General features: G+C 39.3%; 1 protein-coding gene across 5 annotated transcripts in view; it reads left to right on the forward strand.

Moving 5' to 3' along the window:
• LOC121862379 (glyoxylate reductase/hydroxypyruvate reductase-like) overlaps nucleotides 1-14,983 on the forward strand; it is a 51,935-nt gene extending 36,952 nt beyond the window's left edge. For 3 of the 5 annotated variants that reach the window (XM_042360642.1, XM_042360643.1, XM_042360644.1), the window contains 2 exons: nucleotides 13,957-14,082; nucleotides 14,397-14,982. In XM_042360642.1, the coding sequence (XP_042216576.1) occupies nucleotides 13,957-14,082; nucleotides 14,397-14,515 (245 nt within the window). In that variant the 3' untranslated portion in view covers nucleotides 14,516-14,982. Of the gene's footprint in view, nucleotides 1-13,956; nucleotides 14,083-14,396 lie in introns of all 5 variants that reach the window. The other 2 variants (XM_042360640.1, XM_042360639.1) reach the window with 1 other exon arrangement.
• The last annotated feature ends 1,950 nt before the right edge of the window (nucleotides 14,984-16,933 follow it).

A 16,933-nucleotide genomic window follows, 5' to 3' on the forward strand; every position in this document is an offset into this window, starting at 1 on the left:
TCTCGTGTTATATCGACTTTCTACTCTACTAAGAGCAGTAGTGCAAAAATGAAACTTTAAGTGCTTAGTATCAAAGATTATTTTGCCTCCGAGAGGCTCATAGCTATACATCTCGCAGATGACTCGATCAGCCACTTCTTCCTCCTACCTGTTCATCTAATAATATGGTTAAATTTTGTTTCCATATAAAATTTAAATGTCCAGTATACGTATAGGGAAAAATTTAGCTGTTCACATTGGCTAACACTCAGGGCATTTTCTGTCCCATAATGAGCATGGCTCTATAGCTCAGTTAGAAGAACATTTGCCTTGGTTTGATAGCCAATCAGAGTGGAAGATTGGGTTCCATCCTCATGTACTCGGCAATAAATTAATATGTTATTGAATGAGCTTGCCAATGGAGGAATAGTTCTTCAATGAACTGCTGGATACTGTATTAAATTTAGAGGTTCAGCACATACTGACCACAATAAGGCAGGGGTGTCAAACTCATTTGCTATAGCAGGCCAGATTTAATAGGGGTACACACTATGCGGGCCATGTAACATAATTATGACACTCTTTCTCTCTCTCTCTCAAAAAAAAAAAAAAACTGCTTGTGCTATGTGTTGTATAATATATACTGTAGTTACAATCCTTAGTCTTATTGCCTGCTACTGCTGCTCCCTGATACTTGGCACCTCTTGGTATGGAATAATGCATCAAAGTTTGGAGCTAATGACTGAGCTGCAGCAACCTTCAGCATTGAATTCAGGTGCGCATCAGTAAGTTCAGAATGAAGCCGAGATTTGATACTTTCATTACAGAAAAGAGCTGTTCACAAACATATGTACTGTCTCTCAAAAAAGTATCTGAAAAATATTGTCCTGACAATATGACACATCGGACGTATGTTTTTGGAAAATAATAGAGGACCTGGCGTAAAGGTGGTAGCCCTGCATGCCACAATGGTTGCCATGTAATATATAAGACGTTTCCTGCTGTAGTCATTCATGGATAATGGTAGGCTCGATGCTCCTACAGTTGGTGTCGGCAAATACTGGCATTTGTTCTCTTGTCTTCCCAGCGAAGTCAGAGGATGGAACGTAGACTACATTGGTGAAAGTTTTCAAGTGCCTTGAGGTGCCTCCTGTGTGTGACCCATGTCTCACTGCCATATAGCAGGGTGGGGTGGACCACTGCTTGATATACGTGCAACTTTGTAGATAATTTCAGCTCCCTACAGCTGAAGACATGGGTACGGAGTCTGCCAAAGGCTTGAGATGCACATCTGATCCGATGTTGAATCTCTTCATCGTTGTCTGTGGTGGTGTACAGGTGGGAGCCGAGATACTGAAAGTGGGTAACATTAGAGAGCGTAGTACCGTTAAGCTGGATGGTTGGTGGAGGTGGGGCTGAACCGGGGGTAGGCTGAACGAGAATTGGAGTCATACGCACATTCACCTCAAGGCCGAAGTATGCATACGCATCTGCAGAGGTGTTCAGTATCTCCTGTAGGTCGCGTTCAGTGAAGTTCAGTAATGGAAGCTGCCAACTCCTTTGTTCCTGCCTGGAGTTGTCTTATGTTTAAAAATCCCTTCATCTGGTACTCTATGTCCACCCCGCCGGCTAAATTGGCACTAGCACGAGTAAGGAAGGCAGCCAAGAAAATGGAAAAGAGAGTTGGCACCAGTCCGCACCCTTGTTTTACCCCCATTTGGATGGGGAAGAACTCAGACTGGGTGCCATTGTGCTGGATACTGCTGTTCATGCCATCGTGGAGTTGCTTTACAGTGGTGATGAATTTTGGTGGGCAGTCAAACCGGCTGAGGGTCCGCCAGAGGGCTTCCGTGTTGACTGAGTTGAAGGCCTTGGTTAGGTCGATAAAGGCCATGTATAAGATCACGACGCTGTTCTCTGCACTTTTCCTGTATCTGGGAGGCAGCAAAGTTCATGTCAGTGGTGCCACGTGATGGTCTAAAGCCACATTGAGAAGAAGTCTGTTTAGGAGGACTCGGGTGATAATTTTGCCAGCTACAGACAGCAGCGAGATCCAGCGGTAATTGCCACAGTCTGACCCGTCTCCCTTGTTCTTATAAATATTGACGATGGAGGCGTCTTTAAGAGCTTGGGGGATTTCCTCCTTTTCCCATATATTCTCCAGGAGAGAGTGGAGACGGCTGGTAAGCAGAGGTCCTCCTACTTTATACTCCTCAGCTGCGATTCCATCAGCCCCTGAGGCTTTGTTATTTTTCATCTGTTTGATGGCAGTAGCTACCTCATCCAGGGATGGAGGACAGCTGAGGTTGGTCAGCTCTGGATGCTGAGGGACCTGCTGAGTAGTCAGGACATCCACATCGGTGTTTTGGTTGAGCAGCAAATGGAAGTGCTCTTTCCAGCGCTGACAGGTGCCTTCTTCGTCATTAATTAGGGGGTTACTGTCGAATGAGCAGAGGGGGGCTGTGCCATGAGTGATTGGCCTGTAAAATGTTTTAGTGGAATTGAAAAACGCTTACATCTTGTGTTGATCTGCAAGTTTTTACTTTTCGCATGCTTATTTTTAAACCAGTCGTTCTTTAGTTTGCTAAGTTCGCGCTGGGCTGCCACTTTCTTCTTGCGGAAGGTATCAGCTTTGGTCCGAGACTGAGGGTTCTTCTGCCAGTCAGTAAAAGCAGCACGTTTATCATCGACGAGTTCATTAATTTCTGGTTCATTTTCATCAAACCAATCCCGGTGTATTCTTTTGGCCTGTCAGAGTGTCTCTCTGCAGCTTTTTGTCATGACAGTGTCGAGAATACCCCATTCGGCACTGGGATTTGGGTTGTTTGTTGTTGGTTTGTTTATCAGCCCATGTTCAAACTGCTCTCTGAAATCATGTGCTACCGCTGGATCCTCCGGACTCTTAGTGTTAAAACTTCTTCTGGAGGCTTGTTGCCCTCGCCGTTTTGGGGCGACGTGAAGTGAGAGCTTGGCTCTGATGAGCCGATGATCAGTGTCACAGTGGTCTGAAGCACGCATGGCACGGGTGATGAGGACATCTCGGCGATCTCTTTCTCTGACAATGATGTTGTCAATGAGATACCAGTGTTTGGATTGTGGGTGTTGCCATGAACCCGTAAATTTGTCAGCGTGCCTAAACAAAGTGTTGGTGATAGTGAGGTTGTGTGCAGCACACTTGCTGAGGAGGAGTAGGCCATTGGGATTACTTTTGTCTAGTCCATTTCTCCCTATGATTCCCTGCCAAATGTCAACATCTCTGCCAACTCTGGCATTGAAGTCAGCAAGGAGCACAACCTTATCTTCTCTGGGGATAAAGGTCAGAGTAAAAGGCCTCCTTGATGTCATCCTTTGCATCCAGTGTTCAGGTGTATGCATTGATGAAAAAGTCATGATGTGAGTGATTCAGTGGGACTCTGAGCATCACGAGGCGCTCGTTGATCGCAACAGGCATTTCAGTTAGCCTGTGTAGGATGCGTTGGCGGATGGTAAAGTCAACTCCATAAATGCGGTATCTCTCCACAGCAGGCTTACCCTTCCAGAAGAAGGTATAGCCAGACCCCCGTTCTGTGAGTCGATCCTCGTCTGGGAACCAGGACTCGATAATGGCTGCTATGTTGATGTTATACCTAGACAGTTCTTCTATCATATGGGCAGTTCTTTCAGGACGGTCATTTGTGCCAGTATCCTGAAGGGTCCTGACATTCCATGCAGCGACCATAAGAGGGTGTATAGTTTGTTTTTGTTTTGATCTGTGATTATAATTGTGTTCTCGACCTCATAAGGATGACCTTACTGGGTGCAGTTGCCCAGTCAGGTTGGTTATTTATGCAGGCTATGTTTAGGGCACCTTTTCTAGCCCCCTCCCCATGTAGGGTGAACAGAGTGGCTCTTCGAAAGGGCTGCTCAGTTGCACAGACAGAACCAAATTGCACTACTGCCTAGATCCCAGTGCATAAACGACCATTTTATCTGTGCCGCCCATGTGCAGAGTTTTGACTAGAGACTCTCGGCAGTTATCTCTGCCTGTCCCCGTTGCCACTCGTCCGTCGCCATAGGACTCTTGGGATGTAAGGGTTTGATGATGATGAGAAGTATGATGAGTTGGATGATGGCTGTGCGTGAGTTGATTTATTTGGAGAGGCAGGAGCGCAGACTGCAACCATACATCTTGGCTCTCCTTTTTCTTGATCCAGTGGTGTAAGTGTTGCAATGGACTGCCAATAGTCCAGTTTGTTGGGTTTTGCCTTAGTAGCCTGTCCATCATGCATTGCCTTATTCTGCTGCTGTAGTCATTCGGTTCCCCATGTTGGTCACCTCTTCTGCCTATACCGCCGTTGGGGTCTTGTTGGAGCTCTGTAAGCATGTCTGCCTGATGCGGGGCTCCACAGCAGATTTTTCGTTCGGGGTTTACTCCTGTAGCCTTATACCTACCAAGGTTAATCCGCTAGGCAGCGGGGCAGTGGTTGGTAGATGCCAGGACGTGTCCACATGCCAGTGGATCTATGCGCCGTTCCTCTGGGGCCCATTGCTACTCCGAAATCCCCTGTTGGTCTAGCCTGGGCCCAAGAAGCACCCTGTTACCTTATGTTGCCACAAGGAGGCACAACAGGAGTCTTGGTGGTGAAGAGGCTGTGTACTGGTAGGGGAAGACTAACCCGGTATGCAAGTTGCTTCCCTGTTCGCCACGCGGCGGTAGCTGAAAGCAAAAGGAAGCAAGCAATGCTTGCACCTTAACACTAACATAATGCTGCCACACTAGACGCATTACACCACCCTGTGTGCACACACTTACCAACCCTACTGAGGCAACAGTGCCCAGACAACAGGGGTTGTATTGTTCATTTTGACATCCATTGGACCCCACTTTTCACATAATTTTTTGACCGACTGTACTTCCAAAGTGGATAGAATCTTTGAGGCAAAGCACTTAATCCTGGGATTATTTGGTCCTACATACAGTGATCCCTCAGTTAATGAAATTTCGTTTAGCAAATTACCTTCCATAAGAATCTTCAATTCAGTTAACGAACAAAAATTCGGTTAACGAAATTCTTACGAAATCATGTCAACATGTTTTCGCTTGCTCACCAGCTGGAATATTAGTCCTCCAATACAGTAATCGGTTCTAGGGCTTAAATTCGTTCCCATTTGAGTAAATATCAAGAAGGTTGTACTAGTCAATAATTTTACAAGTTTTATATTAAAATTTTTAGTCATTTTAACACTTATTTAACATAATTGCAGTATTGTACAGGAAACTAGTTTTTGGTGTGCCAATCAGCCACTTGACTCACCCAGCAAGGCCTCAGTTTGTATCTCTGGTCAGTAGAGGAAACATCTTGCTTGTGGCTCTCTTGAACATAAACTATTTTTAAATTTTTACAGTACAACTATTGGTCATTCTGAAATTTATTTTACATATTGACAATATATAGTGCAGTGCAATGTTGATTTAAAGAAAATAATCTTGAATTACACCTAGTGAACTTAAAATTTTGTGGGTGAAATGACGGCATGAAGCATGGGGTGATTTCTCTTCCACCCCCACTTCCTTTTCTTCTCCCTTCTCCTCCACCCCCACTTCCAATTCCCATCATCATCTTCAACCAGGAGCCTTCTACATCACTCCTCAAAGTAAGTGTACTTTACTGCATTTATTTTTACTTTGTATGTAATTTTTGGTGAGCTGGAACCAATTACCCAAAATCCCTTTGAAACAATGGTTTCGGTTAAATTATTTTTTGGTTAATGAACGACCTTCTGTAACGAATTGTGTTCGTTAACCGAGGGACCACTGTGTTGATAAAATGTGCCAACATCGACTCCTGAAATCTTGTTCCTGAAAACAGAATCACACTGGAGCCCAGTTAAATCTAACTGAAGATGTTCTGGTACATCATTAACACTGATCTGTCATGGGTTCTGAAGAATGGAATATCTTTCTCAAGGTATTTAAGGTTGGCAAATCTTTCTTGGAACTCATTCCTTAACTTGGAAATCCTGATGCAGTACTTTTCTTTGTTGGTATTAACATGAAGCTCAGGTGTGCCTTGTAGGGACTTTAAGGTCGGAAAGTATGAAAGATTACTCTGCAAGTTGCTTTTCGAAAAGCTGCAGTTTCATCTCAAAGGCACGAATACAGCCACAAAACTTTGTTACCAATTTATTGCATCCTTGCATCTTTGTGTTCAGATAATTTAAGTGCTCTTTAATATGCAATCCATTAAATCACTTCAGTTTGACTCCCCGACTTAACCAGTGAACAACAATGTGCTATGGTAGTCCATGTGTGTTCTCATTTTCCTCCAAAAAGCAGTTGAACTGTCTGTGGTTCAGACCTTGTGCTCGTATAAAGTTCACTGTCTTTATAACAACATCCATGGCATTATCCATCTTTAATATTTTACTGCACAACACTTCTCTATGTATAATGCAATGCAAATTATGAAATTGATGGTTTGGGTTCACAGCTAGTAGTTTTTCCTTTAATTTTGTTGCTGAAGGTTCCAAGTGTTCCCTGAAGAAGGCAGTGATGGGTAGGGAAACACCGGGTAACACTGAAGTCCATTTATTAACGGATAGGAGAAATACAAGTGGTGACTAGCGTGTGCCATGCACGGCCCACAGAGTCAGACTGAGACTGCCTTGCCATATGGCAGCCTCGGGGCAATGTTGCCACGTAATTACATATATAAATGCTACTCGGCACAGTACTGTAGCTTATATACAAGGTTGCTACTCAGCACAGTAGCTTAGATACATAACCTACAGTTGCCACGCCAGTTTTTCTAACCATCATTTGTGGTGCTCCATCTGTAGTCAGACTCACAGTTTGTACCCAGTCAACACCTAATTTACCCAGTGCCCCTCCCAAAGATGTCATCACCTGTTGTTGTTCCTTTCATTAGTACCAGATCCACAAGCTCTTCTATTAACTGCATATTTTCATCTACACCACATATAAAAACTGCAAGTTGTGCTACATCAGTTGTATCGGTACTTTCATGAATTGCAACAGAAAATGCAGTAAAGGACTTAACTTAGAGTTGACTGTTAATATTCTCTGATAATTCATTAATTATCCTGCAACTATATTTCTTGAAAGGCTAATATTTGCAAATGGTTGATGTTTTTTCGGGCAAATATCTTCTGAAGCCATCAACATGCATTTCTTTATAAAGTTCCCTTCAGAAAAAGAGTTCGATGACACAGCTATTTCATGGGCACTTCTGTAACATGCCTTAACTGCAGCATCACTAACTTGATGAACACTCTTAAATACTGACTGCTGCTTTTTCAATGACTGCTCTAACTCTCTAACTTTTTCTTCACGTAACTTGCCACTACAGCTTCTCCCCGACTTACGACGGGGTTAGGGACCCAAATCCAGGTCGTAAGTTGAAATGGTCGTAAGTCGAAAATGCTTAAATAATATAGAAAATCTAAAATGGATGTCTCTTTTTCTTCTCAGCATCACAAAGCTCTCACTTTTAGGCTTGCCAGCCAATTTAAAGTGAATTACAAACAAAAATTTTGTCTGTGTACTGACTCGAAAATACGTAATTTGACAAAATTTTTGTTATGACTGGGTCAGGTTGTAAGTGCGGGTGGTCGTAAGTCGAGTAGGTCATAACTCTGGGAGGAGCTGTATATTTATTATACTTCAGAGCATGGTTCTGTCATAATGCCTTCGAACGTTGTAATCTTTGGCAACAGCCACCTGTTGCTTACAAATCAAACATGGCGGTTTTCCATTCATTTGAACAAAACAGTACAAGATTTTCCACACTCGTCATTAATTGTTCTTTTCTTTGATAACATGATTATGGGCTCAAAAGTAAAAACACTGGACACTGCTTCCTATATTTACAACGCTCCAACTGCCTTGATTGACTCTGCAGAACAATACCCTTTCCATGCTAACCTGGCCCGTAAGCCACGCCCCTCGTCTATAGCTACAAATAGCTGATTGGTTCATAGAAATTGTTTGTGTAACTGTCCATTTATTCAAACTAAATGTGTTCACAATTGGTAAGCAGACCTGTTATTCTCTAAAATAATGTTAAATACAGGTACACCACTGATTATCCGGGAACTGATGGTCAGGCACTTCCTTTAGTCCAGACAAAATTATGAGGGGGCACTTAACTCTCCTTCCTCCCTCCCAGCCTGGGTGAAGGTAGTTATAGGCTTAAAGTTTTTATCTTATAAAATGTAGCTGACTAGACTTAGCAGAATATAAATTGCATTGCTGGAATCCTTGTAAGATAGTGATTAATTTGAGTATAAACATCACATAGTTTGCACAAGAGATAGAAATTTTAGTCTAGTGGAGTACATTTGAGTACAGTCAACCCTCACTTTACACGGTTAATTCAACCCACAGGGTACCGCGGAAAGTGAGAAACGCGTAAAGTGAACAACATAACATATGGGATTAATTGAAATAGAGACCGGGCCGACCCCCAAACTCCACTTTTTGACGACACACAACTATGTTGTAGTAAAAATATTATCTTAACTTTATGATGGTATGCACACACAATTAATAATTAAGAGAAATATAAATAATATTAGGTTTTTTAACACTTACATTAGTAGAAAAGATGGCTGGGCACACGGGATGGGGGGTTGGTTCCGAGGCAGAGGGCAGATTATTGGCCCTCACCTGTATCACTTGTATCAATTGTATCACTATCCACCACAGAGGCTTGCAGGGCCTCTTTGTCAAACCCCTCAAAGTCCATATAAGTCCATATCCTCACTATAATTATCACTATCACTGACTTGGGCCGGCTGTGGTAGGTGGCGGGTGAAGAACTCGGTAATGTTTTGATGACTGGGCGACCTGGTGCGCACCATGCTCGCGCAGCTTATACAACATGGCGGATGGCGGGAGAGGGCGAGAGAGATGGCGGGAGGTTTGGATCCAAAAATGGCGCGGCTCGCCAGCCGCTCTCTGCGTAAAGGGGTACACGCACTACGGAATGTGAGCATTCCTGTTTCGGCAGGGTACCGCGTAAACGTGGAAACGAGGAATGTGGGACCGCGTAAAGCGAGGGTTGACTGTACAAGTTTTTCAACTCATATTTTCAGGTAGATATACATAACTTTCTTTTAAATATTTATCATAAAAGGTTGAAGTCAAAGATGAAATTCACTTTCGAATGAAGTCTTTTTATATTTCTTTTGTTTTGTATCAAACATAAAGCAAACAGAGACAATTGATACCAACAATGTTACACAATTGGTAATGAACTACAGTTTGTATGGCTGTATATGCAGTATCCCAAATCATTTATGTAACTGATAAAACTATATAAATGCGCTCTTATATACGCATTTAGCTGCTCAAAGTACAGCTGGAGCAGCCAGTGGGCTGTGTTCTGCATGTAAGAAGTTATCGGGCGTGGACTGTGTGTTTGACACCCCTGGAATAAGGCTTATATGTTAAAAACAAGTGAATTGTGCATTCTGTCCAAAAGTGCTATTTCGACTACCCTGTGCTGTATTTTTAGACTAAATTCAAATTTCTAATGAAAAAAAAATCCAGTATCCTCTCTCTGATAGAAAATACCTAGTCCCAGTAGTAATTTCCGTGAGATGAGAGAGAGAGGGAGAGAGACTCTAGTGTCAAGTGGTTTATTAGGATGAACCTGGTATTGATTGGTGGTGCTGGATAGTGTGAAGTGACAGGTAAACTACAGTACAGGTATATGAAAATCCTGGGGCAGTATTGTGGAAGGGAGCTTCCATAGTGACGAAACGTCAGGAATAAAGCTGCTCCTCTCTCTTGTGTTTCCTTCATTACCACACTACCATCTGTCCACTATGAACAGTGTCTGGGTTTTTTCCAGGCACCCTTGCAACATATGGAGGCCAGCTGGCAAGGGTGATAATTTGTTTTTTATGTACCCTTTATAGAAGAGGGGTGACAGGAATTAGAGACAATGTGAGACTGATGATAAATATGAAGAATTTATATGGAATTATTTATTTGAAATATGTTTTGTCGTTGAGAAATGTGAAGTTGTACAAACAATACGTACAGGTTGACAACCCTTTATCCAAAATTCCGAAAACCGAAAAGCTTTGAAAACCGAAAGTTTTTTTTTTTTGTGGGTCAATTTTTTTTTTTTTTTTTTAAATAAGGGATTAGCCCACCCGGGCACAGCTCACTGACCCACATCGGGGCCTGGGGGGGCGAAAATGTAATAGTAATAATAACTATAATAATAATAATAATAATAATACAGTAATAATTATAATAATAATTATTCATAGTAAATAAAAATTTTAATAAAAAATACACAAAAATAAAATAATAATAATAATAATAATAATAATAATAATAATAAAGATACAAAAATGAAAAAAGATCAAAAGTGAGAAACACCACCTATGAATTATTATTATTATTATTATTATTATTATTATTATTATTTTCATTTTCTTTTTCTTTTTTATTTTCATTTTCATTTTCATGTTCTTGTTCATTTTCTTTTTCTTTTTCATTTTCATTTTCATTTTCTTTTTCTACAGTATTACCCCGCTTAACGCGCTTTCACTTAACGCGTTTTCGCATATACGCGGTGCCTTGCCAAAGCTGAACTTTCACTTAACGCGGATTTTTCCACAGCAATGCGGTGAGTGTCCGGCTCGAGAGCTATTTTTAGATTCGCACCACCCCCCACCCGCCACCCTGCCTGACTGCCTGTTTTAGCTCATAAAATTCATACAAATTACCCAGCCAGAATATAATTTACATTGCTGGAATTCTTATAATTTGGTGATCATTTTGAATATAAACAACATATATTTTGCATTAAACATACAATTTTTAGATAAAAATTGTTCTCTAGGTAATTATGTTATCTTTTGTCCAAAATATATGACATTTATATTCAAAATATTCCTGGTCTTACAAGGAATCCAGCAATGTCAATTATATTATCCTAACTTTAGTTTGAGGTATTATTTATTAAAATTTAGTGGTTATCCCACACATCTCCTTGGGACGGTTGGTGGGGGGTGGGGGGGAGGGAGGGACCAACCGACCGACCATCTGTTACCCGGTGAAGAATTATTTTTTTTTAACTGAAGATATTTGTTTTAGCTCATAAAATTCATACAAATTACCCGGTCAGAATATAATTTACATTGCTGGAATTCTTATAATTTGGTGATCATTTTGAATATAAACAACATATATTTTGCATTAAACATACAATTTTTAGATAAAAATTGTTCTCTAGGTAATTATGTTATCTTTTGTCCAAAATATATGACATTTATATTCAAAATATTCCTGGTCTTACAAGGAATCCAGCAATGTCAATTATATTATCCTAACTTTAGTTTGAGGTATTATTTATTAAAATTTAGTGGTTATCCCACACATCTCCTTGGGACGGTTGGTGGGGGGTGGGGGGGAGGGAGGGACCGACCGACCGACCATCTGTTACCCGGTGAAGAATTATTTTTTTTTTTAACTGAAGATATTTGTTTTAGCTCATAAAATTCATACAAATTACCCGGTCAGAATATAATTTACATTGCTGGAATTCTTATAATTTGGTGATCATTTTGAATATAAACAACATATATTTTGCATTAAACATACAATTTTTAGATAAAAATTGTTCTCTGGTAATTATGTTATCTTTTGTCCAAAATATATGACATTTATATTCAAAATATTCCTGGTCTTACAAGGAATCCAGCAATGTCAATTATATTATCCTAACTTTAATCTGAGGTATTATTTAATACTAAATGTTAAAAACTCTTGAATGGAGGATTGGTGGGGGGTGGGGGGAGGGTTGGGACTGACCGCGTGGTTGGAAGAGGGGGGGAGGCAAGGTGGGGTACTTTGATTGACAGATAGTGTTGAAGAATATATTTTTTTTTTTATTAACTGTAGATATTTGTTTTAGCTCATAAAATTCATACAAATTATCCGGCCAGAATATAATTTACATTGCTGGAATTCTTATAATTTGGTGATCATTTTGAATATAAACAACATATATTTTGCATTAAACATACAATTTTTAGATAAAAATTGTTCTCTAGGTAATTATGTTATCTTTTGTGAAAAATATATGACATTTATATTCAAAATATTCCTGGTCTTACAAGGAATCCAGCAATGTCAATTATATTATCCTAACTTTAGTTTGAGGAATTATTTATTACTATACCTGGTTTTCCCCCAAAAATTTCTCAGAGGGAAGAGCCAGTGAGTGTAGTGTGAGAAGAGGGGGAGGGAGTTGAGTCCATTATTTGAATGGACATTAACTTGGCGACTGTATTTCTCTATTTCTCTTAAGTATTAATTGTGTGCATGTACCATCATAAAATTAAGATGTTATTTTTACTACAACAGTTATTTGTCGTCAAAAAGTGGAGTTTGGGGGTCGGGCTGGGTTCTATTGGAATTAATCCCATATGTTCTGTTATTCACTTAACACGGTTTTCAGGTTTTCACTTAACGCGGTTTTCACTTAACGGTTTTCACTTAACGCGGGACCCTCTGGGTTCAATTGACCGCGTTAAGTGGGGTACAACTGTATTTCTTTTTCATTTTCTTTTTCTTTTTCATTTTCTCATTTTCTCATTTTCTCTTTTTTTCTTTTTTCTTTTTCTCTTTTTCTCTTTTTCTCCTTTTCTCCTTTTCTCCTTTTCTCCTTTTATTTTTTTATTTTTTTATTTTTTTATTTTTTTATTTATTTTTAGCCCCCCAGGCCCCAAAGTGGGCCAGGGCCTGTGGTCTGATCCTTTAAAAAAAAAAAAAAAAAAAATCTGAAATCCGAAATGCATCTGGCCCCAAGGATTTCGGATAAGGGATTGTCAACCTGTATTAGCTGTTACAGTGACCCCTCGTTTAACGAACACCTCGGTTAACGTAATTTCGATTAACGAACTGCCTTCCATAAGGATCTTCAATTCGGTTAACGAAAAAAAATTCGGTTAACGAAAAAAAATTCGGTTAACGAAGTTCTTACGAACCGACTTCAACATGTTTTCGCCTGCACTGACCGGGCAACCAGCATTAGTATCAGTCCGCCAATACATTAATCGGTTCTAGGGCTTAAATTCCTTACTATTTTAGTAAATATCAAGAAGTTTATACTATTCAATAATTTTAAAATTTTAATATTCAATTTTTTTGTCATTTTAACAATTATTGAACATAACTGAAGGTAAAGTGACTAGTTTAATGCGCAGGCATCCAGCCTCTTAACACAGCAAACAGGAGTTAGTCTCTCTCTGTTTTCACTGGAGGTAACATCTTGCTTGAGACTCTCTTCAACTAAACGCTTTTTTCTGTGTTTCCAAGCAAATTATTGGTCATTTTGAAATATATTTTACATATTGACAATATATAATGCAGTGCAGTGTTGATTTAAAGAAAATAATCTTGAATTACACCAAGAGAGCTAAAATTTTATGGGTGAAATGGCGCCATGGGGTGACTTCTCCACCCCAATGCCTTCTCTTTTCCTTCTCCTCCACCCCCATTCTAAATCCCATCATCATCATCATCATCCAGGAGCCTTCTACATACACACCTCAAAGTAAGTGAACTTTTCTACCATTTTTGTTGAATTTAGGAAATTTTCGGTGAGCTGGAACCAATTACCCAAAAACCCATTGAAACAATGGTTTCGGTTAACGAACGTTTCGGTTAACGAACGACCTTCTGGAACGGATTGAGTTCGTTAACGGAGGGGTCACTGTATGTTAAATTATGAGGCATGAAGTATCAGATACAAAGTTTTGTCATCGTTCTTAAACTTCTTCATTTTCATTCGTCTTTTTGTAGAGCCAAAGCTGTTATTATTATTATAAAGTGTACCACCAATGCATAAAATGCCATTAACCTGAAACAGAAATAGGCTCCAACCTTGATTTATTAATTTTGGGTTACTTTAGCTTTTAAAATTATTAATATTTTTTTTGCATACTGTATAGGTGTTATTAAGCAAGAGTCCTTGATCAAGGCACTGAGGACCAACCAGATTCGTGCTGCAGGACTGGATGTGATGACCCCAGAACCTCTCCCACCAGACCATGAACTTACCACTTTGCCGAACTGCAGTAAGTGTTTTTGCTTTATTTTATATCATCCATATATGAGATGAATTTTATAAATAAGCCAAGTAGGACAAGAATGTCATGGGGAAGGTTGTGAGAAATAACCTTAAAGAAGAACCTGGGGAGAAGGCTGCAAGAGCATGGAGAGTTGACATTAGTTAATCACAGTTAACTAACACGAGCATGGAAAATGGTTGTGTAGTAAGTCATTGATGATGGTGATGAGTGTGGATTGTTAAAACTTATTACAGGAAACTTTCTTGTTATCTTGAAAATGATGGATACTGTAATTCTTACATATTTTCTTTAAATTTCAGCACTGATACCTCATATTGGGAGTGCTGAAACAACAGCAAGGGAAGGAATGGCTCTATTGACTGCCAGCAACATCATCGCTGGATTAGGGGATTGTCCCATGCCAGCTCGCCTCTGTTGAGGGATTCTCATAACACTATTACAGTAGTTTATATTTGAAAAGGAAATGTACTGTCCCCCAAAAAATTATTGTTAGATTTTCCGTTGCTACAATTTGGAATGCTTGACGAAATGCTCGCCATATTAACAACCAAAGACCATAGAGTAAATATAGGAAAACTTGGCTGAGATGAACTGAAACCATTGTGCACAAATAAAAAAGATGCCAGATATTCCCATAATAGTGCCATCTATTGAACCAGCAGAGAATTAAGTTTAAGGAAGGGATACTGAATAATTTTAATGCTGTATCATTTACAAGTCTCCATCAACCATATATGAGTAGCCCTATATTGTATTTTCTGGTTTCAGAATACACAGTGGTCCCTCGGTTAACGGAATTTTGGTTAACGAATTACCTTCCATAAGAATCTTCAATTTGGTTAACGAAAAAAAATTTGATTAACAAAATCCTTACGAAAATCACATTTTGTTTTGAACATCAGCTGATAAGCTGAGGAGGTACTCAGCCAATTCAATGATCTCTACTATGTTTACATTCGTTTCCAATGGAGTAAATATAAAGAAAATTGTGCTCTTTAATATTTGTGCATTTTTTTATACAGTATTAAAATTATTGGTCATTCTAAAATTTAGCCATCCAAGCTCTCTCTACATAAAGTTTTTCAACTATTATTTTTGGCTCATATATGTAACTTTATTCATTTATTGAAACTCATTTACATGCACACACTGTCCTAAGGACAAAGCTGAACTGTACATGTAATCAGAATACTGTAATGTACAAAATGATTACTAAAATTTTTGTCTAGTGCAAACTATGGCATGTTTACATTCAAATTAATCACTATCTTATAAGAATTCCAGCAATGTAAATTATATTCTCCCCGGTCACTTCTATGAAATGGTATAAGCAAAAAACAAATACTCAATCAAAAGGACATAAATAAACAAATTAATACTTCATCAGACCTTGGCGCTAACTGTCAAACATGTCACTGTCACCCCTCCCTCCCAACCCCCCACAGCCCCCCCCCCCGTCCTCCCAGCGAAGGCTTCTGGTTATACAATAGGCTTTAAGTTTCATGGTGATTATCAATGGCATTTACTATTGGTTTAAGAAATGTATCAATCATGTGACCTTTCACCATTGACAGTAATGGTTACACCTTCGTCATTTAAAAAAAAGTAAGGTATAATCACCCTACAAATCATCAATTAAAAAAATTATAAATATCCCAGAATCCTTCAAACTAACTGAAATTCCTACACTAATTTTGGCAAACCATGTATATATATGAGTGTGTATGTGCGTGTGCATGCGTGCGCATCACTAAGGGAAAGTTATACATTAATTGTAAGTATTCTTTTCATAAAATAATATACTGTATACAACACACCCACTTTTCGTTTTACGCTGGGGTTACGTTCTTGAAAATCACCGCTTAATTAAAAATTGAGTAAATTAAACATAATTTTCCCATAAGAATACCTGTAAATGGTACAGGTTGGGGGAACCATCATATACCGTACGGGGTACGAACAGTGCTCTCACTTAAACCAAGCACGCGGCCAACCTCCGACACACGCTCTCCTCTCTGAAGGCGGGTGATTACATTTAATTAAACATCCATTGCTTTTGTTTTTCGTGCCTTTTTAGCTTTAGGTGACCCAGAGGAGGCAGATGGATGTTTTCCAGACATGCTTAATGGGGAAAACAGCGTTTAACACTTAAAGGTACCTGATAAACACACAATGCAAATGAGAGCAGAAAGAAAAAGTAGTGCTGGTGTGAACTGAGAAAGCAATACGCGTGAAGCTTGCTGGACGTTGTCACAGTTTTTGTATAGAATACTTCATTATCATCATTATCTTCATCATTAGTAGTAATAATCTTTATTATTACATTATTATAATAATTATTATATATTAATAATAATATTAAAATTTTTGATACGATGTGCTTTATAGTAATAACTTACCAGCACCTCAGCAGGCATCACACGCGACTCCACTGCCAGGCGAATATGAGCGCCAAATTTAAACTTGTCTTGAGCGTGTTATTTCAAAAATAGATGCCCATAAATTAGTTTTGGTATTAATTGACCAATCGCGTTATTCCAAAAGATGCTTAAATCAAACGCAAGTTACCTGTACCAAGAAATGTGAAGAATAAATAAAAATAATACGAAAAAAAATTTCTGTATTTCCAAGTCAGTAAATAAAAGCCAAATGAAAGTTTAACACAGTTGCCATTTGTATACACTCCCTGTTTCACCATAGTAACAAAGATCAACTGGGACACTGATTCCCCAGCAAGGTCCCCCCTACACTCTGCAACCGTCTTCCTCCCCCTCACGGACCCAGCTAAATTGTGTGCAAAGAAATGTGTAAGGATGGAGTGTGCATGTAACTAGCA

The sequence above is a fragment of the Homarus americanus genome, unplaced genomic scaffold (assembly GCF_018991925.1).
Source record: "Homarus americanus isolate GMGI-L3 unplaced genomic scaffold, GMGI_Hamer_2.0 scaffold31037, whole genome shotgun sequence".
NCBI classification, from domain to species: Eukaryota; Metazoa; Arthropoda; class Malacostraca; order Decapoda; family Nephropidae; genus Homarus; species Homarus americanus.